Here is a 22793-nt window from a genome sequence, read left to right as displayed (position 1 = left end):
TATTTCATGTGAAATTAATTTAACACCTTATTAATTTTAAAATGCTTTAAACCAAGATTTGTTTATAATTAAATTGATAAATTTGTTATTTTGTTTATTTGTTATTAAAAAATTTATTTTTAACAAATTTTAGTGAACAGGCCATATGTTTGAAAAATACTAGTAATTTCACCAACATAAATAAATGTTACATATCTACAACCATAGTCTGCATATTTAAATCCAAGAGTGACTGCTCGTAAACAATGTTCAGCAAATGATTAGCATTTGATCACAGATACCAAAGCATTAGAAGTTAAGTTTTTGTTTGTTTTTCCTTTGTAACATCCCACGGGGTAATTGGTTCTATTGTTGCATGGCGTGACTTTCTGCAGCAGTTTTAACGCGTGCCACCCATCTTCCCACATGAGCTAAGCCATGCCTACCCCAGACGTGTGCATTTGTTTATTCACAGTGACTGGTGAATGCACACATTTACTAGATCTATTTAGTATAAATTTAAAATTACAGTCATACATATAGAAAAGTTTTCTGTGAAATTAAACTTTCATACATAATTTTAATTACACAAATGCATCTACATTTGTCAATTTTTTAACATACACATTTGGAAAACCTGTCTACTATATATATAAAAGGCTAATATGCATAGTGTCCCCTCGGGAGTTCAACCAGGAGACCGGGAGTTCGATCACTCACTATGTCGTGCACTGACCACCAGGAGGCGGCACAGAACAAAGGAAGGCCCCGGCCAGCAGCCAGAAGGCCCCAATTGGCCCTGATCACCAGCCAAATCTAGGGACCCTACCTGTGCACAAATTTCGTGCACCAGGCCTCTAGTTTTATTATAAAATGGACTGTCAGCTTTAACAGACACCCTGCCTCACCCGAATTAGTCCATTATATCGAGGTTTTACTGTATGATTTCTGTTAAGATAAGAAACTAAAAAAAGTGAAAGAATTTGCCCCACATTATACTTAGCAAGAGGTAGAGCTAGGATTCAGCCTAAGCAGTCTGGTTCCAAAGCCCAAACTCTGAACCACCTTGCATATTGAAATTCTGAAGCATAAAAGGAAGGTTTTATGACTATTCTCCCATCAAAATAGCATATTTTTGTTGCTTTAAATGTTTTTAAGTGAAGTAATTATAAGAACAGGTAACGTTGTATGTTTACTAAGCACTTTATATGGATCATTCCATTAAATGCTTACAGCAATACAATAAGGCAATTTGTCAGGTTAAACTGAATTATGCTGCTGTTATGATGCTGAAGTCTCAGTGGTGTACATGAACAAAAGTTTTATTTATCATTTACTTTACATGTCAGCCACGGTGCTCAGAGCTGCTATATATTTATTTTAATTTGTGTATGTGTGTCTGGGTTAATGTGCTTGTAAGTATTGAGTTTTGCCATCTTAAAAACATTTTAATTTAAATTCTTAGATTTATAGAAACAAAGAATTACATTGGATTTATTGAATCTAATATCTAGAAGTACACAAATGAAATTGGAAGTGAAAAGCAGGAAACAAAAGTATTAGAGTGGTGAAGGTTTATATTAGATTTAATTACAAACTTGCCCGCCTGTCATAAGGTCTCTAAGAGACTTCTTTAATAAATTTCTGATTTTTATACTTTGTTTTACATGGAGCAAATATATTTCCTCTACTAGAGAAGTAGTCATTCATAATGAATAATGTAAATTATTGGGGCAGGAATTATAAATTAGAAAAGCAAATAACTTTATGTATTTTTCTTTCTGTAGCAGCCAGAATAAAAATAAATGAAGAATTCAAAAGTAATAAAAATGAAGCTTCTTCTAAGAAAATAGAAGAGGTACAGTAATTGAATTTTTCAATTTTACAATAAAATGCTTGTAAATTGTATTAGCAACTAGAGCAGTGGTTCTCAACCTTCTGGCCCTTTAAATACAGTTCCTCATGTTGTGACCCAACCATAACATTATTTTCGTTGCTACTTCATAACTGTAGTGTTGCTACTGTTATGAATCGTAATATAAATATCTGATATGCAGGATGGTCTTAGGTGACCCCTGTGAAAGGATCGTTCAACGCCAAAGGGGTCGAGACCCACAGGTTGAGAACCGCTGAACTAGAGGCAATGATGAAAATAGAGGGGTTATGTGAAATAAAAACCCGATAGTTAAAGCAACTGTAGATAAGCTTCACTTGTTTGGTATGGCTCACCTCCTCTGGGTCATCTGCCTACAGCCATAAGAAAACAAGTTGCCTGGTAAAAAGAACAAGGATGGTAGCCCTGGTCAAAACAAGAGCAGCTGAATCAACTCAGACACCTACAGAAGTGCTATCTTCATTTAAGGCAACTGACTGAAACTGAAAAGAATGAGTGCTGTGGTAACTCAGAACTATAGAGGAAACACCTACTCATTTAGCTCAACTAGACAGATTTTTTTTTTTTAATTCCTGTCTTGGCAATGGAAGTTAACCAGCCACAGTTCATGAACACTCTTGGTTTGCCTTTAATATTTGCATTTTAGTCAATTGTTTAAGACAGTCTACTGAAATTAGTCCGTGAGCTCCCTGGTACTCCCAATGCATATTCATTGAAAAAATTCACAATGATTTGTTTCCTGTATAAAATCATGCTGCGTATATACGCTATCTCAGTTTTGAGCTTCCTAAATATTCCTGTTTCTAACCTTGGATAAATATAGGGAAAGGACCCATAGGAAGAAAATGAAAAATGGAAAACTATTTGCAGGGGTAGTTATGATTCCAAGAATTGGTTTGATAAAAAGGAAAGTATAAATTAGAGAAATTCTTCTGTGTTTAAATAGAATTTCCGAATGTTAAAATTTTTTTATGAAAATCATTTATATTTTGAAATATGTATTTTTGAAATAGTAAATATCTATAATAAGCCAACGAGACAAAATGAAATAGCTTAAGAATTTCTATCCCTGTAATATAAACAAAAAAGGGAAAGATTTCCCTTAAGCATATGATAGGGCAAACAGGGACTATGAAATTTTTATGTAGAAGTTAAGATGACATTAGAGTCAAGTTATGAATTGAAGTTAAAAGGTATATATGGAGGTTTGTCCTATTTGTTATTTAGTAAACTGATAACAATTTGGCAATTTCTAAATTTTTAAATCATGATTCAAACTTCTAAAATTTTTTACATTTTTAAATTGTTTATATCAACTAAACTGAGAAAATGAACTACAATCTCCCAAATTCATTTTATTTTTAGACTACTAATTTAACATTAAGCTATCTAGAAATTAGATATTTGTTATATATAAACTAGAGGCCCGGTGCACAAAAATTTGTGCACTGGGGGGGGGGGGGGGGGGCGGTCCCCCAGCCCGGCCTGTGCCCTCTCACAGTCTGGGACTCCTCGGGATATAACGACCTGCTGGCTTAGGCCTGCTCCCGGGTGGCAGAGGGCACGCCCAATCCCTAGGTGCAGCCCCTGGTCGGGCTCAGAGCAGGGCCAATTGGGGAGTTGAGGCGCCGCCCTGTCATGCACAGAGCAGGGCGGATCGGGAGGTTGCGATGCCACCCTCAGTCACGCTCAGGGTAGGGCCGATTGGGGGGTTGGGGCACCGCCCCCTGTCACACTCAAGGCAGGGTCGATGGGGAGGTTGCGTCGCCACCCCCTGTCACGCACAGAGCAGGGCCGATCAGGGGGTTGGGGTGCTGCCCCCTGTCACTCACAGAGCCGCAGGGCGATCAGGGGATTGGGGAGCTCCCCCCTATCAGGCACAGAGCAGGGCTGATCAGGGGGTTAGGGCGCGCACCCTGTCACACACAGAGCCGCAGGGCGATCAGGGGATTGGGGAGCTCCCCCCTATATGGCACAGAGCAGGGCAACCAGGGGGTTGGGGCGCCGCACCCTGTCACGAACAGAGCAGGGTGGATAGGGAGGTTGTGGCCCCGCCCCCTGTCACACACAGAGCCGCAGGGCAATCAGGGGGTTTGGGCGCTGCCCCCTGTCACGCTGATCCCGGTGCCGGGAGGCCTCGCGGCTCCGCTGATCCCGGTGCTGGGAGGCATATTACCCTTTTACTATATAGGATAGAAGCCTGGTGCACGGATGGGGGCTGGCTGGTTTGCCCTGAAGGGTGTCCTGGATCAGGGTGGAGGTCCCCACTGGGGTGCCTGGCCAGGCTGGCTGAGGGGCTGAGGGCCGTTTTCCAGCTGGCGGGTGACTGAAGCTCCCAACCGCTCCTTTTTTTCTTTTTTTCTTTTTTTATTCTGGGCCAGCTTTAGCTCTGAGGCCTTGCTGCTGAAAACATTGATACAATGTTGCGGTCAGGCTGGCTGAAGCCCGCTGACTGAAAGCCGGTTTCTGGGGTTTTGTTTAGCTTCTATATTTGCAACATAGTTGCTTAGAGTTGCAGCTGAGAGGCCGGCAAATCAGGCGGGGAACATTGGAGTCCGCCGTCACTGGAGCAAGCAAGCCTCCCTGTTCGCTTCAGTGCATGGCTGCCGGCTGCCATCTTAGCTGGCAGTTAATTTGCATAAGGATATGCTGATTAGCCAATGGGAAGGGTAGCGGTCGTACATTAATTACCATGTTTCTCTTTTATTAGTTTAGATACATATGGTACTTTCTACAACTCTTCATATGTTAAATATTTAGTAGCTTTTGGTTAATTACATTGTCATATATTAGAGGGTTTGTTAGACTTGGCACCAAAAGGAAACTTAAGCACCCTCTATACCAGCAGTTTTCAAACTTTTTGGTCTCAAGAACCCTTTACCTTCTTAAAAATTGAGTACCCTAAAAAGTGCTGTTTATGTGTTATACTTATCAGTATTTACTATATTAGGATTTAAAACTGAAAAATTTAAAATAGATATTGATTGAATCATTTGAAAACAATAGACCCATTACATGTTAAAAAATACATTATTTATGAAAAATACTACATTTTCAAAATAATTTAGTGAGAAGAATGGCATGCTTTACATTTTTCAAATCTTTCATGTCTGGCTTAATAGAAGTCAGCTATATTCTATCTGCTTCCTCATTCAACATGTTTTTTAGGTTGAAGTATATGAAGAAAATTCAGTCTCACACAAGTAGTTGGAAAGGTAAAGGAGTATATAATAACCTTTTCCAAAAATTGTGAATATTCTTTGAAACTATACATCACCAAGTGATAGATTTCCTTAAAGGTTAGTTTCACTGTGGAACTCTATTCCTATTAGTCCAATGGAAGTTATACATTTAAAAAAAAAATTTTTTTTTTGGCTCTAGAATTCATACACACCACCTCTTGGTCTCCTCTAATCCCTTGCTCCTCATTTATCCTTGTTCCCAACCTTAGACCTAGGACTCCACTCAGCTTCTGTACCTCCAATGAGGAGGCCCTTTTTTTCCCTTTGTCTACCTTGCTAAGAAGCTTCTCAAATCTGTCCGGGGGTGAGGTTTTGATCACTCACAGGCTTTCATGTCAATTAATGGCAGCTCCCTCCTCCTGATGTTCAGACCAATATCCTTTGTGCTGTCTTGACTGCTTTTCTTCTCTCACACTTTAATTTGGCAGCAGATCCTATTGGCTTAACCTTCAAAATATACCTAGAATTCAACCACTTCTCACCCTCCTCATCATTATCTCCAGGTTCAAGTTACCATCATTTCTCACTGAATTGTTACAACAGCCTCCTTCTGGGTCTTCCTTCTTTTGCCCTAAATTCCTACAGCCTGGTCTCAATACTTTTAAAGGCAGAGTGAACCTTTTTTTTTTTAAAGGCATATTCTATCCTTCCTCTGCTCACAACCTCCATGACTCCTCATCCCATGACCTATAAGACCATATCATCTGACCTCTGTTAACTTCCCTCCTCACTTCACTCATTTTCAAGAAAAAAATCTACCAAATACCCAAGTCTGAATAATCATAGTTTGTCTGCCTGTCAGTGGTTCATTCAAGTACAAATGGTATTTCATAGAGAAAACTCTACTTCTCACAACTCAAACAGTGTAGAAGAGTCTAGGCCAGTGGTCAGCAAACTACGGCTCACGAGCCACATGCAGCTCTTTGGCCCCTTGAGTGTGGCTCTTCCACCAAATACCACGTGCGGGCGCGTACGTACAGTGTGATTGAAACTTCGTGGCCCATGCGCAGAAGTCGGTATTTTGTGGAAGAGCCACACTCAAGGGGCCAAAGAGCTGCATGTGGCTCGCGAGCCACAGTTTGCCGACCACTGGTCTAGGCTCTAGTATCATGAAAATAAATTTGACATCATGGATCCTCTGAAAGGGTGTTAAGGTGCCTCAAGGCCCACAGCATTGAGAATTGCTGTTCTAGTCCATTTCTTCATTTTGCAAATAATGAGGTCTGAAACTCAGAGTAGGTTATTAAACCAAGGCCATACATTTAATGACAGAACCAGAATTGGAATCCAAGTATTCTGACTCCTAATCCAACACTCTTTCTAGTGTTCAGAACATCCAAGTCTATAAAAGAAAGATTCACTACCACCACCCCAAAAAAACTATGTGTTTTAAACACATTGTAAAATATATATGTACAACAAAAAAAAATACTTTAAACCTGTTTTGGATCAAAATATGAACAGGTGGATAAAAGTTAAAAGTATATGCCTGTCTGAGCTTTCTGCACACTTAGAATGGTTATAAAAAGTTAAAGGCAGATTATTACATAAAAAATTTGTAGTAAACCTATACTTTTCAAAAACAGTACATTCATATGAACCATTGAAAAACACCTGAAGGATTTATTCTGTGTTTGGTTTTCTTAACAGCTAATAAAAATAGGTTCTGATGTGGAATTGTTGCTCAGAACATCTGTTGTACAAGGTATTCACACAGACCACAATACACTGAGTAAGTAAAATAGAAGAAAAATGTTTTCTGATTGCAATGTGTTTTAAAATATTGAGCAATTACAGTGCTTTTAATGCTGATTGGTAAAAGAGCTTGATTTTGCCAATGTGGTATATATTATACCTATTTGTAAGGCTACCATTTAAAAATACTGAAGTATGAAACTTTGTTTTACCAGATTTTTTCTTTTTAAATTTTTTTAAAAAAACTTTACTGATTATATCACAAAACTACAGTTACAAAGACAGTATGACTATTTTTATCATATTTATTTGGGGTTCTTAATATTTCTAGTACCATTTACCACTTACCTAGACTAAGTCTGTTTCTCTATCTTTTATTCTATGACTAGAGGCCCGGTGCACAAAAATTTGTGCACTGGTGGGTGTGGGGGGTGGGGGGTGGAGGGGTGTCCCTCAGCCCCACTTGTGCCCTCTCACAGTCTGGGACCCCTTGGGAGATAACCACCTGCTGGCTTAGGCCCAATCCCCAGGTGGCAGATGGCAGGCCCGATTCCTAGGTGCCTGCCTGGGTGGCAGATGGCAGGCCGATCCCTAGGTGCCTGCCCCGCCTCCCCAGGTCGCACACAGGGCAGGGCCGATCAGGGGGTTGGGGCCCCTCCCTGAGTCACACATGGGATGCCCGGGTGGGCCGGCGGATCGCTGCTGCCCCACCCGGCTGCCCCGGGTCCGGTCTCACACGGGACCACCACCACTCCCTGCCCCCTCGCCCAGGATCGCAGATAGCAGGCCCGGATGGCGGCAGGGCAGGCGGGATGGCGCTGTCCCGCCCTGCCTGAAGTATGCAAATTAGCCGCCATCTTTGTTGGTGGTTAATTTGCATATCACGCTGATTAGCCCATGGGAGGCGTAGCAAAGGTATGGTCAATTACCATGTTTGTCTATTATTAGATAGGATTAGAGTTATTTTAATTCAGAACAATTGGGATTATAAGAAATAAAAATAGAGTAGAGGATCCTTCATTATACCTCAAGACTCCTGGTGGGGCTTCGGCAGAATCTCATTTTATATTATATGAGAGGCCCAGTGCACGAAAATCCGTGAAATCAAAGGGGTCCCTCAGCCCGGCCTGTGCCCTCTCACAGTCCGGGAGCCCTCAGGGGGTGTCCAACATTCAGGAAGTGGGCTTAAGCCGCAGTCTGGCCTCCCTCTGCAGGTGACCAGCGGGCCAATCTGTGGACAGCGAGTGGCCAGCCCCGCCCCGAATCACCCCGCCGTGGTCACCGGTGGCCTCCCTCTGTGGGAGGCAACCCTGGCAGGCCAATCTGGGGATGTCGAGTGGCCGGCCCCTCCCTGAATCACCCTGCCACTATGCTGCCACCCACGACCTCCCTCTGAGGGAGGTGACTGGGCGGGCAATCAGGGGATGGGATTTGTTTTTATTCCCTAAAGTTTCTGTGGGGACAACAATAACAACAAAGAAGATGACATTAGCATTGTTTGAAAGACTTTTTTCTTTAAAGTATAACATGCAAACAGAAAAGTGCCCAATTTATAACTGTATAGCCCACTGAATTTTCACAAAGTGAAATACTCATGTAACCAACATCCATATCCTGTCTAATAATAGACAAACATGGTAATTAACCATACCTCCACTATGCTTCCCATTGGTTAATCAGCAGGATATGCAAATTAACTGCCAACAAAGATGGCGGCTGGCAGCCACACAGCTGAAGCGAACCTGAGGCTTGCTTGCTCCAATGATGGAGGAAGCCAAGGTTCCCCGCCTGCTGCGGCCCAGCTCTGAGCTCCGGAAGCAACAATGTTTTAATTATAGAAGCTAAACAAACCCCAGATACCTGCTTTCAGCCAGCAACGGCCTCAGAGCTGGAGCCGGCTCTCAGCTCCAGTGACAGCTATAGAAGGTAAATAAATCCCAGAATAAAAAAAAAAAAAAAGAGGCTGGGAGCTTCAGTCGCCCACCAGCCTGAAAACAGCCCTCAGCCCCTCACCCAGGCTGGCCAGGCACCCAAGCGGGACCCCCACCCTGATCCGGGACACCCTTCAGGGCAAACCAGCCGGCCCCCACCTGTGCACCAGGCCTCTATCCTATATAGTAAAAGGGTAGTATGCAAACTGACCCTAACAACAGAAAGACTGGGAATGACTGGTCACTATCACACACACTGACCACCGGGAGGCAGATGCTCAATGCAGGAGCTGCCCTCTGGTGGTCAGTGTGCTCTCACAGCGGGGAGCTCTGCTCAGCCACAAGCCAGGCTGATGGCTGCCAGTACAGCAGTGGTGGTGGGAGCCTCTCCTGCCTCCTCAGCAGCGCTAAGGATGTCTGACTGCAGCTTAGGTCTGCTCCCTGCTGGCAAAGGGACATCCCCCGAGGGCTGCCGGGCTGCCAGAGGGATATCTGATTGCCATCTTAGGCCCAATCCCCCAGGGAGCAGGCCTAAGCCAGCAGGTGGTCATCCCCTGAGTGGTCCCAGACTGCGAGAGGGCACAGGTCGGGCTGAGGGACCCCCTACCCCCGAGTGCACAAATTTTGGGGCACCGGGCCTCTAGTCAAGCTATATAATACTACCATACCTCAAAAGCCCCCACATGACCTTATGTCCCTCCCAGTCATCCCCACCCCACAAGCATGACCACTGTCCTGACTTTCAACACTATCAATTTTTAACTTAATAAATATTTTTACTTTATATAAATTACATCATACAGCATTACTGATTTATCTTGCTTCTTTCAACATTATATTTGTGAGAATCATCTATATTGTTGTGTACAGCAACATTTCTATAAATATTGCTTGAATATACTACAGTTTATTCATTCTACTATTGTTTGTTTGGGTTGTTTCTAATTTTGGACTATAATAAATAATGATTTTTTTAAATATATATTTTATTGATTCTTTACAGAGAGGAAGGGAGAGAGATAGAGAGTCAGAAACATCGATGAGAGAGAAACATCGATCAGCCGCCTCCTGCACATCTCCCACTGGGGATGTGCCCACATCCCAGGTACATGCCCTTGACCGGAATCGAACCTGGGACCCTTCAGTCCGCAGGCTGACGCTCCATCCACTGAGCCAAACCGATTTCGGCGATATAATAATGATTCTGTGAATATTTTATATGTGCCTTCTGGTTTAAAAAATATGTATGTGCATGCACACAAATACAAATCTAATGCATTTCTTGGAGATATCGGTGAATTGTCCAGGTCAAAGGGATTATGTGTTTACTACAGGCACAGTGCACGACAGTGTGCACTGGCGGGGGGGAGAGGGAAGGGGGGTTAGAGAAGGGAGGGTGGTGGTCCCTCAGCCGGACTGCGCCATCTCACAGTCTGGGACCCCTCAGAGGATGTCCACCTGCTGGCTAGAGCTCCAGTTGCTTTATATCCTCAACAATACTTGGTACTGTATAGCTCTTTAATTTTAGTCTTTCTGGTAGTTGTGTAATGGTATTACATTGTGATTTTAATTTGCATTTCTCTGATAACTAATGAAGTATCAGCACCTTTTCAGTTGTTTAATGGCCTGTTATTTTATGAAATGGCTTTTTAAGTTTATTGCCCATTTTCTTGGCAATTATCTGCCTTTTTACTATTGATTTGAAAGAATTCTTTTTAAAAAATATATTTTTATTAATTTCAGAGAGGAAGGGATAGGGAGAGAGAGAGAGAAACTTCAATGATGACAGATAATCATTGATTGGCTGTCTCCTGTATGCCCAACACTGGAGACTGAGCCCAAAACCCAGGTATGTGCCCTGGCCGGGAATCGAACTGTGACCTCCTGGTTCATAGGTCAGTGCTCAACCACTGTGCAATGCCGGCTGAGCTGAAATAATTCTTTTTTTTTTAAAGTATTATTTACTACTTTATAGACAACGACACAAAATTTCAGGTTGATTTACTTAAATATAGTTATTGGCAACAGAGAGACTTAAAATACTCAGACCTCTTAACTATTACATTACTGTGATTGCTCTACTTTATTTTTTTCAGTTTTTTTTTAATTTAAAGAAAAACTATTTTAAATATAGTAATGTTACATGCAATAAACACCAATTATTCAAGAAAAATCATCTTACATATAATATTACATGCAACAAACTTTAGTGTTTCAAGAATAAAATGATTTTAAGTATAATAATATTACCAAAACTGTATTAACATAGTATGATATCATAAAAGTTGTAGGAAATATTAAAAATCTATAAATAACAGGATTACTTCTATTATATTCTAGTATACTTCCTCCCCCTCTGGTTCTATTTTTGTTCATCAGATTATGTTGTTCATTATATTCCACAAATGAGTGAGATCATTTGATATTTATCTTTCTCCAACATGCTTATTTTCCTTAGCATGATGCTTTTAAGGTCTATTTTTTTTTCCATCCCTTCACTTTCATCCTGTGTGTGTCTTTTGTTTTGAGGTGGGTCTCTTGTAGCCAGCATATAGTTGGGTCATGTTTTTGTATCCATTCAGCTACCCTACACCTTTTGATTGGAGTATTTAATCCATTTACATTTAGGGTTATTGAGAGGTACTTATTTATAGCCATTTTAATTCGGTATGGCTAGGCTTCTCTCTCTGTTTCTCCTTCTCAGCAATGCCTTACAGCAATCCCTTTAGCATTTCTTGTAATGCTGGCTTGGTGGTGATGAATTCCTTTACCTTTTTTTGTCTGGGAAGCTCTTTATTTGACCGTCTATTTTGAATGATAGCCTTGCTGGATATAGTAATCTTGGTCTCAGATCCTTGCTTTCCATTACCTTAAGTACTTCATGCCATTCCATTCTGGCCTGTAGAATTTCTGATAAGAAATCAGGTGTCAGACTTATGGGAACTCCTTTGTAGGTACCCGTTTTCTTTTCTTTTGCTGCCTTGAAGATTTTCTCTTTGTCTTTAATTTTTGGCATTTTAATTATGATGTGTCTGGGCATGGGTCTGTTTGGGTTCTTCTTGTTTGGGGTTCTCTGTGCCTCCTGAACTTGTGTGACTTTTTCTTTTACCAGGTTAGGGAAGTTTTCTACCATTATTTCTTCAAACACCTTCTCTATTCCTTTCTCTCTTTCTGCCTCTTCTGGCACACCTACTATTCTAATATTGTTAGGTTTCACATTGTCCCACAGCTCCCTTAAGCTGTCATCCTGTTTTTTAATTGTTTTTTCTTTTTGGTTCTCTAATTGAGTGATGTTTTCAACTCTGTCTTCTAATTCACTGATTCAATCCTCAGCTTCCCCTAATCTGCTGTGTATTCCTTCCAATGTGTTCTTTATTTGTGTTATGTCATTCTTTATCTCAGACTGTTCTTTTTTCATAGTTACTATATCTTTTTTCATACTGTTGAGCATTTTTAACATCATTACTCTGAACTCTGTTACAGATAAATTTTTTATCTCTGCTTCATTTATCTCTTCTTCTGGAGAATTCACTAGTTCTTTTAATTGGGGGTTGTTTCTTTGTTTCCTCATTTTGGTTGTTGGTTTGGTTTGTGACTATGTTTTAGGTAGATCCTCTATACTTCTCAATCTCTAGTGCAGGACAGTGTTAACCCTTTTCGGTCCAACGTCCAGGCTGACTCGACAGACCAAGCGCTAGGAGCAGGTCCAACGTGGAGCTGAGGTTGACACTGCAAACCGCTGCAATTATATGCATTGTCAGTAAGGTGCTGGGTTGCATGTGGGGAAATGTTTCAAAAGATACCACACTATGAAATGTTTTAAAGAATAAACTCTTTGATTGGCCCTAGCTCGTTTGGCTCAGTGGATAGAGCGTCAGCCTGCGGACTGAAAGGTCCCAGGTTCGATTCCGGTCAAGGGCATGTACCTGGGTTGCGGGCACATCCCCAGTGGGAGATGTGCAGGAGGCAGCTGGTCGATGTTTCTCTCTCATCGATGTTTCTGACTCTCTGTCCCTCTCCCTTCCTCTCTGTAAAAAATCAATAAAATATATTTAAAAAAAAAAAAAAACTCTTTGATTGAACATACTTAATAATATAACCAGTAAATTTTTGGTTTAAACTTTAAAATAAGAACATTAAAAAGTTCAGCATTCAATCCCTTCAATTAATTTGGACCAGACTGTTTGAATTCCAAAAATAAAATTGGACCGCAAAGTGTTAAAGGCTATTTCTGACTAATTGGATCAGGCAAAGACTCAAAGCCTCCAGAGACCGCCTCTGCCTACAGACTAATAAGATTCCAACTTGAATTGTCCCCAGGCAGTCATCCTCAGGTGTGGCCAGAGTTTTTTCAACAGGTGGGGCAGTTGCTTCTGCCTGGAGGCTAATTGTTACTTTCAGTCTCTTAAGTGGCCTCAGGGCAAGATGTTTTCCAATAGGGTGTGTTAACTGTCTTCCCCCCTAGGCAAGGCAAATGTCTATGTGGGAAAGATGTCCTCTGGTGTGTGAGAGAATGACTCAAACCAGGAAACTTGGGGTGTCTGCTTCTGAGCTCTATCCCCCAAGTCCCCAATCCTGGGTTCTGCTCTCACAGCTTCAGTCTACTTCACCCTCCCTCTGCCAGAGCACAAGGTGGGTGGCTCCACAGGAAATTTTTGTGTGTTGGCCCTTGAAGAGGGTGCCCAAACTTTCAGTTGCCATTCCCTGGCAGACAGCACCCCACTGCTTTTTACAGCTAGATGTTATGTGGGTACCCTCCTCAGTTTGGTGCTCTCTGCTGAGGAGCCCAGCTTTAGGATTAGATCCCAGAGTTCTCAGTGGCACCCCCTCACAGCTGAGATGTCTCTCCAGGACTTCAGTTGCCATCTTTGGGTGCCTAGCCAGTCCTTTCGTGCCTTGACCCCTTCTACCAGTCTCTATGCTGTCTTCACCTTCGGTCCTTGGGTATCAGGGTTCTCTCCTGTGAGTTTCCCATTGATTATTTAGGAAGCCTTTTTCTATATTTCAGTTGTAATTCCAGCTTGTTCCTGGGAGCATGTCCATGCAGCATCCTCCTACTCTGCCACCATTTTTTTTTTGGAAAGAATTCTTTATATGAAAGCTTCAGAGCCTCAAATAAGGTCATCTTCTCCAATATTCCTACCTCCTGATAAGTAGGCTACCCAAGAGGATGAACAAGGAGCCTTGAAGGATAGTGGACAAGAGAGAGTCTTTGGGTCTCCCAGAAAACAGGATTAGGTACTGCCAGATGGGTTGACTAGAGAATTTATTGTTTTGCCAAAAGCTAGTCCTTGCTCTTCCTGTACACCAGAATTTAGGATTTGCTGTGGAGTAGACTGCCATGCATTTCCCATTCCAGGTTTTTATTGCTGTATCCTGTTTATTCTTTACTATGGTCTAACAGGTATAGGCCATGTGGAGCTAATGGACATCAACCACAAATCCTTGATTTGAATCAGGATGAAATCTTAGGGGTCAGATAGTAAATGGATATTTCTATATATGGGAAGAAGGGCATATGTTCATGTGTGTAGCTGAAAAGGGTGAACACCTTGGAAGTCTTCCCTCTTGAATTTTTTTGAATAGTTTGAGGAGGATAGGTGTTAGTTTTTCTTTGAATGTTTGGTAAAAGTCGCCTGTAAATCCATCTGGTCCAGGACTTTTGTTTGGTGGGAGTTTTTTTCATTACTGCTTCAATTTCATTACTTGTTATCAGCCTATTTAGGTTTTCTGATTACTCCTGATTGAGTTTTGGAAAATTATGTTTCAAGAAATTTGTCCATTTGGCCCAGGTTGTCCAGTTTGTTGGCATGTAGATGTCCATAGCATTTTCTTAATCCTTTTATATTTTTGTGGTATCAGTTGTTACTTTGCCTCTTTCATTTCTAATTTTATTTATTTGGGTCCTTTCTCCTATTTCTTTATGAGTCTGGCTAAAGGTTCATCAATCTTGTTTATCTTTTTGAAACCAGTTTTTGGTTGTATTAGTATTTTGTATTATTTTTTTAGTCTCTATGTCATTTATTTCCACTCTGGTCTTTATTATTTCCTTTCTTCTACTTACTCTGGACTTTTCTTCTTGTTCTCTTTTAATTCTTTTAGTTGTAGGGTTAGAACATTAACTAGTATTTGAGCTTTTTCTTGTTTCTTGAGGTAGGCCTGTAATGCTATGAACTTCCCTCTCAGGACTGCTTTTATTGTGTCCCATGGATTTTGTGTTGTTGTGTGTTCATTTTCGTTAGTTTCCAGGAAGTTTTTTATTTCTGCCTTGATCTTATCAGTAACCCATTCATTGTTTAATAACTTACTAAATAGCCTCCATGTGTTTGAATGTTTTGAGGTTTTTATATTGTAGTTGATTTCTAGTTTCATGCTCTTGTGATCTGATAAGATGCTTAATATGATTTCAGTCTTCTTGAACTTGAAAAGAGTTGTTTGTTTCCTAACATTTTGACCAGGATAGTTCTTTGCTGTACCAGACTGTTCCACACATCCCTGGCTCCTGCCCACTAAATTCCAGTAGTGTTCTTCAGTTGGTGTGACCACCCAAAACACCCCCAGTTAAAAACCACTGTTGTGTAAAATTTGGAATCTTTAAATTAAGAAAGCAGTCTTGCTTTTTCTATAGTAAGTTGTATAAAAACATTTTCCAGTTGATGGTCTTAATTATTAGTAATCTGTTGATAATGTGCTTTAGCTGAATTCTGCTTGGTTATTTAATTCGTTATATTTAATAAATAAGTGATAAAGGGTTAAGTTGGTCATACATGTTTTAATAATAATTTGAAATGAGAATTCTACTGTCTCCATTTAAAATCAAGGATTCCACCTTAGAAGTTGAAATAAAAATATCCCTGGAAGATTTGCCTTAAAACTCCATATATTCTTGTTATACATTTTAGGGGGAATAAGCATATTAGCATTTATTTTTTTTAGTTTTAGTGATGTTAATTGTTCCTTTTTTGTTTTGTTTTGTTTTTCAGAATTGGTTCCTAGGAAAGATCTTCTTTTAGAAAATGTGCCATATTGTGATAAACCAACTCAGAAGCACTGAATTTCTAGGATAAAATCAAGTCTTTATAATTTTTAATTTCAAAATATATAACTGCAACATAAGTCCTAGAAATGCAGATATTTTTCTCTGAACTGGCATGTTGAAAATTAGTCAGTTAAAGTATAGTTTTATAATTAAATTTCCCATTAAAAAGACATTGCTGAAAACTTCAGGCCATAGCTAAGTATTTCTAAAGAACATTCGATAGGAAGATATTTCATTTTCATTGAAAAAACACACAACTTTACCAAGTGATATAAATGCTTAGGGAAATATATCATATTTATTTTTCTTTGACCTTGATGAGTATTTTGCTCTTATTATAACTATTTGAGAATGCAGTGTTTTGACAAGTTGATGGGTTTTCCTCCCATGTGAAATGAAACCATTAGATTAAATTATTACGTTAATTGATGTTGAGTCCCGAACATATTACATTGGTCAAAATATCACAGTGTGTGGCCCTAGCCAGGTAGTTCAGTTGTTTAGAGCATTGTCTTGATACTCCAAGGTTGCAGGTTTGATGCCTGGACAAGGCACATATAATAATCAACCCGTGAATGCAAATATAATGGAATAACAAATTGATGTTTCTCTCTCTCTCTCTCCTTTGCTTTCTCTGTAAAATCAATAAAAAGTATTTTAAAAATCACAGTGTGTGCCAACTCTCACAGAAAGTGGCCTTTGTTTCCAGAAGCACTGTAATGGTTTCTGTAGCTAACAAGTAATAATTTCTTTTTACAGATAGAGAATATCTCTGTGTTCCTAAAAAGACACTTTTTAATCAGTCTTCTGAAAATAGATGATAAAATTTCAAAATCACCTAGTGTCACTGTGGAATAAAAAAATCCTAACTTTTTAAATAAATAGTGGCCCTTTGTCAAACTATAGCCTTCGCAGAATTAGCTGTACTTAGACCACAGCTAGGCTTTATTGTAAAAATGTAATATATGACTGCATCGTTTTCATTTTTAATCAATAAAACTTAAATGACTTTTCTACATTTCTCATCCCTGAAGAGATTGGCAGTATTATAAAATAGTTTAGCATTCTACCATTTGATGGTGGTAACTATAAAATTGTATTTAATATTATTTTTGTTTCTCTTTTATGAGTATCTTTACCGTTTTGTTTTACTCAGTGAACAGTGTGTTTTCTCCCATTCACTGATTGACTCTCCCATTCAATGATAACACAGGATTTTACAAGATTCTCAATGCTTTGTTGGCAAAACAAATTGGTATATCCATACTAGATATAAAATTTCACACTTAATCCCTGGCCAGTGTGGCTCAGTTGGTTGAATGTCATCCTGTGCACCAGAAGGTTGCTGGTTCGATTCCCAGTCAAGGGCACATGCCCAGGTTGCAGGATCAATCCCCAGTAGGGGTATGTAGGAGGCAGCTGATGGATGTTGTGTTCTCATAGTGATGTTTTGCTCTCTCTTTCTCTCTTCCTCTCTCCCTCTCTTTCCCCATCTTTCTCCCCCTTCCTCTCCCTCTGAAAATCATTAAACTAAAAAAAAAAAATTCATACTTAAAAATAATTTTAGGAGCTCAGAACATTATCAAAATTATTTAGATGTAGAACACTTAAACCAGAGACTACCCTTAATGCTTCCTAATACTTTTTAGGAAATTACTAGTCTGTGGAATGGATTATACATGTCAAAAGGTTTGCTACTTCCCATGTGTATTATTGTATATATGGAAATTATACCTATATAAAAATTAAATATACTTGTGTTCTGGATACTAATCCTGTGTTGGTTATCTGTGATGTAAATGTCTTCTTCCAATATGTGACTCATCTTTTAACTCTGTTTATGATAAACCTGAAGCATAGGAGTTTATTTTAGTGTATCCATTTTTTAAAATACTTTCCTTTATTAATTTTGCTTTTGTATCTTTTTAAGAATTTCTTCTCCACTCCAAAGTCATAAACATGTTGTAATACATTTTCCTCTGAATGATGAAGTTTTGCTTTTTATGTTCCAGCCTGTATGCCATCTAGAATTTATTTTTGTTTATGATATGAAGGAGGAATCTATATCATTTTTTATGGCAAAACAATTGGTCTCAGCATCATTTATTGAATAGACCATCCTTTTTCTGATTACATATAAAGCAATTTTTATCATATCCCAAGTCACTATACAGTTAGTTGACCCTTGAACAGTATGGGTTCGAATGGCACAGGTCCACTTAGAAGTGACTTTTTTCAGTAAATACCTAAAGAGTTTTTGATTCACTGTCAGGAATTTGTGGATGTGGAGAGCTGACTGTATGCATTGATCTGCACCATTTCATATAGGGGACTTAGCATATATGGATTTTAGTATCTGTTGGGGAAGGGAGGTCCTAGAACCAATTCCCTGCATATACCAAGGGACAACTTAAGTTTTTAAGGAGTCAAAAACTATGCGTGGATTTTTTATTGCACAGGAGTTCGGCACACCTTACCCCTGCATTCTACTCTAACCCTCTTAGCTAGTCAAGGACTTTACTCCTATAATATTACTCTTTACTACCAAATATTTTTCCCCTCTCTCCACTAGAATATCTTTTCAACAGCTGTCAGGGCCAGCCTGACAGGGTTGAGCCGGGCTGAGGCAGGGAGGTGGGAATTGAGAAAAGAAAGAAAGAGGAAAGCGGGGTCGGGAGGACCCCAGTTCTCTCGATGAACTGAAGCGAGTTTATTAGCCACACAATCTTATTTATACACAACACACTGAATAGGAGGTCTGTCAAGAGGAATGTATTCTTTGTTCCTCTTAATCTCTAAGGGAGGGACACAGCAGAAGGACAAGTTCTCAGTACAGCATATCTCAGTAAATAGTTACAGACTTCTTGGTAAGCTATGAGAGGCTGTTCTCATTCTACAAATGTTGCTCTTATTCTACTGATAAACGCCATCCAAACAAGTCTGGGAAAACTGTGTGGGTAAGGATCCCAGCCTTGCTAGCCCCTACAGGTGCAAGGACCTTGCCAGCTTACATCTGGCCCCCAACAAACAGCATTCAACATTCTGAAATACTTCCCATCTTTAAAAATAAGCTGTCTTGAAACCCCTCCTGTCTTCAAGCTTCAGCACCATTTGTCAGCTCTGTTTTGTTCTAGGAGGCCTCCTCTTACCTCCCCATTCTCTCTTGTACAGATCTCAATCAAGATTTAATCCCATGCTGACATCTACCAAGAAAATACTCCAGTCGACAGTCCACATCAGCCCAGGGATGTTTATAGAACTATTTGACTCACAGCCATTCCCGCACCCCCCTCAGTCTGAGGATGTGTTCTTTTTAAGGTGATTGGGAAGTGGCACTGGTTCACCCCAGAGAGTTGAATGCATCTGTAGGCGCCAGGGCACAGAACTGCGTGCAGGCTTTCCTTGTGTGGGGGCTGCAGCCTGTGCCTCCTGTGACAAGGCATCCTAGTCGCCCAGTGCCCTGCGCTCCCCACACAGCTGTCCCTCTCTGCCTTTCCCAGCACTAATGACTCTTGGTTTCCCTCTAGCGCTAGTGTCTTAATCCACTTTCCTCCCTAAACGCATTATTTGCATATCAAATTCTGTAAATGTTTTGTAAACCTATTACCTCACTCTTGGTAATACAATACTGATAGTCTTTGCAACATTTTTCTTATTGTTAGCAATAATAAATGTGAACTGTTTAAAGAAAAAAAAAAAGATTTAATCCCAGTCACTTCTCTGAAATCCTTGTCCCAGTTACTAGTGACCTCCACTTGTTAAATGCAGAGGTCAATTCTCTCAGTAGCACTTGGCTTAAGTGATTGTTCCCTCTTTTAATGGAGACCTAGACACTAAGTTATTGTAAACCTACACAAGTAGGATATAGCTATGAACCAAAGTAACAAAAATGTCTACCTTATCTTCTGTTAATCATTTTAGATCCACTCTCAGTCCTTCTTGACCCTGTTCTTAGCCTTCTCTGGAAAGACTGGCCTGTGTGAAGCAGTTCCAGGACCAATTGGGGGACCTGGGCAGAGATCAAAAGGAAGGGGGATATGTTCTTAAGCCATAAACTTAAAAACATGTAATGAGGAACTAAAACTTGTGGAACATCACTTCTTTCCTGGCCTTGGAGCACAGAAACTGCTAAGGAAATTAAAGCAAGTTAACACAGCTCTTAAATCCTCACTACCTCTCCTCTCCCCCCCACCAATTTAGAAGCATAAGAAGGAGTTATTACACCACCCAAGCAGATATGTCAAAGGAACAAAACAGCAGAATGGAGTCTCTTCATGGCACCACTGGACCTCAGCAAAAATTCCCAGGAGTGGGATGCCCTGACTGGGCTCCAACATAAAACATTAAAAGATCTCAGAAGAGATCAGAGACTCGGTCATCAGCAGTCTTCCTCGGCCCAGCAGGAAGTCTTCCTGCCCCATGCCCTTCAGGGTACAGAAAAAAAGTGGGCAGAAAAGCAACTCCTATATCTCAAACTATCTGGAAAGAAATGCAAGTCCTTGATGATAAGAGAATATATAATAGAATAAGGGGGGAAAGGTGTTTTGTATACTGAAGAGAAATTTCAAAACATATGAAGCCAGTTTATAGAAGAAGCTCAAGGAATAGATAAACCAAGAATGAGGTGAAAAGGCAGGAAACAAAATATACAAGGATCATAATAGACACAACAAAAGGAATTAGCACAAAGGAAAAATTTGAGATACAGAAAAAGCAACAGAAAGAGATCACGATGACTAAAGTAATTAGAAGGTAACATATGGAAGACGGAGACTATTCAACAAAAAGATAATCATGTTTCTGGAATGGAAAGCCTAACAGAGACAGAAAATAACTCAGTGGACCACTTAAAATAACATTTCTCTGGGTATAAAAATCTACCTGAAAATGCAAACACCCTCCTGTAACCAGGAGAATCTAATACAGAATGATGAATATTAACACATGCTGATAGTTAATTTATTGAAACTGAGGAAAAGAGGATTCTTCAGACAGACAAATTGTCACCTACCAACATGAGGCCGGGTTGGGGGGCACATCTGGCCTTGTTTCTTATATAACAACTAGAGGCCCGGTGCATGAAATTCATGCACTGGTAGGGTCCCTAGGCCTGGCCGGTGATCAGGGCCAATCAGGGCCTTCTGGCTGCAGGCCTCCCTTCCCCAGCTTCCAGCTGCCGGCCGGGGCCCTCCTTTGTTCCATGCCTCTCCCTGGTGGTCAGCACACGTCATAGCAAGCGATAGAACTCCCGGTCTCCCAAACTCCCATGGGGACACTTTGCATAATATATATATATATATATATATATATATATATATATATACTAGAAGCCTGGTGCACGAAATTCGTGCACTGGAGGGGGGTGGGGGGGGTCCTCTCAGCCTGGCCTGCGCCCTCTCACAATCCGGGAGCCCTCGGGGGATGTCCAACTGATGGCTTAGGCCCGCTTCTAAACCGTCAGTCGGACATCCTTAGTGCTGCCACGGAAGTGGGAGAGGCTCCCACCACCACCGCTGCACTCACCAGCCGTGACCCCGGCTCAGGGCTTCTGCCTGAGCAGTGCTCCCCCTGTGGGAACACACTGACCACAAGGGGGTAGTTCCTGCGTTGAGCGTCTGCCCCCTGGTGGTCAGTGCACATCATAGCGACCGGTCGTTCTGCTGTTCGGTCAATTTGCATATTAGCCTTTTATTATATAGGATGGATATATATATATATATATATATATATATATATATATATAAATGCCAGAAAAAAGTAAGTCTAGAGCAGTGGTCAGCAAACTCATTAGTCAACAGAGCCAAATATCAACAGTACAACAACTGAAATTTTTTTTGAGAGCAAATTTTTTAAACTTAAACTATATAGGTAGGTACATTGTTATTAACTTAATTAAGGTACTCCTAAGGCTTAGGAAGAGCCACACTCAAGGGGCCAAAGAGCTGCATGTGGCTCACGAGCCGCAGTTTGCCGACCACGGGTCTAGAGGATTTTTGGAGAAAAGTATGTGTTGAGAATATTATAACCTGCCAAGCTGTCATTTCAAAGATAAAGGCAACAAAAAGACATTCTCTAGCATGAAATTTCTTGGACTGTCGCATCCTCTCTGAGAAAATGGAGTGTGAAACCTCACTTAAAGAAATGCCATAACAAAAAGATGATACAACCAGGGAAATTATGTAATAGTCACCAAGATTATAACCTTAAAATGCACACACACTAAAATCAATGCAAATCAAAGGTAAAAGCAGGAAGTGGAAGACAAAGCTCATCTTTCAGAGCAGGAAGTGAATCCACTTTGTCCTAAAATTAATATACGTAGGTAAAAACAATAAAAACCTCTAATCTCTCTAAGCTTTTTTTTTAGCCTTAGTGAGATCTTTTCCTTGACAATAACAGAAAAATAAACCTGAAATAATGGTGATCTTCAGGTAATTTTTTAAGAATAAGAGAAATTTTCAAAAGATTAAGAAAAAAGGTTATAAATAAACATTAAAAGCTTAGAAAAATAAAAAAGGGAGGAGGAAAGTGAAGGGTCTTTCTTTTACTGGCTCTATCCTGAAAGGTTGCCTCAAGTTGGTAGTGTCCCTCAAAGTTTATCTCATGATGACCTCTGCACAGTTCTTTATTTCCACTTTGTGAAGGAGCTGCCCTCCCCTCCTTAGGTCTGGGGTAAAACAAAGTGGATTCACTTCCTGCTCTGAAAGATGAGCTTTGTCTTCCCCTTCCTGCTCTTACCTTTGATTTTCATTGATTTTAGTGTGTGTGCATCTGCTACAACTCATTTGCTACTAGCCATGTGGATTCCCCTAGACCAGTGGTTGGCAAACTGCGGCTCACAAGCCACATGTGGCTCTTTGGCCCCTTGAGTGTGGCTCTTCCACAAAATACCAACTTCTGCGCATGGGCCACAAAGTTCCAATCACACTATACATGCACACCTGCATGTGGCATTTTGTGGAAGAGCCACACTCAAGGGGCCAAAGAGCCACATGTGGCTCGCAAGCCGCAGT

The 22793-nt window shown here is 40.5% G+C and overlaps 1 protein-coding gene across 1 annotated transcript in view; it reads left to right on the top strand.

Annotated features, from left to right (window-relative positions):
- LYRM7 (LYR motif containing 7) overlaps positions 1–16447 on the top strand; it is a 29990-nt gene extending 13543 nt beyond the window's left edge. Inside the window, exons 5-7 of the mRNA XM_070415063.1 lie at positions 1767–1837; positions 6766–6847; positions 15725–16447. Of these exons, the coding sequence (XP_070271164.1) occupies positions 1767–1837; positions 6766–6847; positions 15725–15795 (224 nt within the window). The 3' untranslated portion in view covers positions 15796–16447. The remainder of the gene's footprint in view (positions 1–1766; positions 1838–6765; positions 6848–15724) is intronic.
- The last annotated feature ends 6346 nt before the right edge of the window (positions 16448–22793 follow it).

Source organism: Myotis yumanensis, unplaced genomic scaffold, assembly GCF_028538775.1.
Source record: "Myotis yumanensis isolate MYYU_CA2020_CCGP unplaced genomic scaffold, mMyoYum1.0.hap1 SCAF_5, whole genome shotgun sequence".
Taxonomy (NCBI): domain Eukaryota; kingdom Metazoa; phylum Chordata; class Mammalia; order Chiroptera; family Vespertilionidae; genus Myotis; species Myotis yumanensis.
The sequence above is the reverse complement of the archived record's forward strand: the minus strand, read 5'-3'. Positions and strand labels throughout refer to the sequence as shown.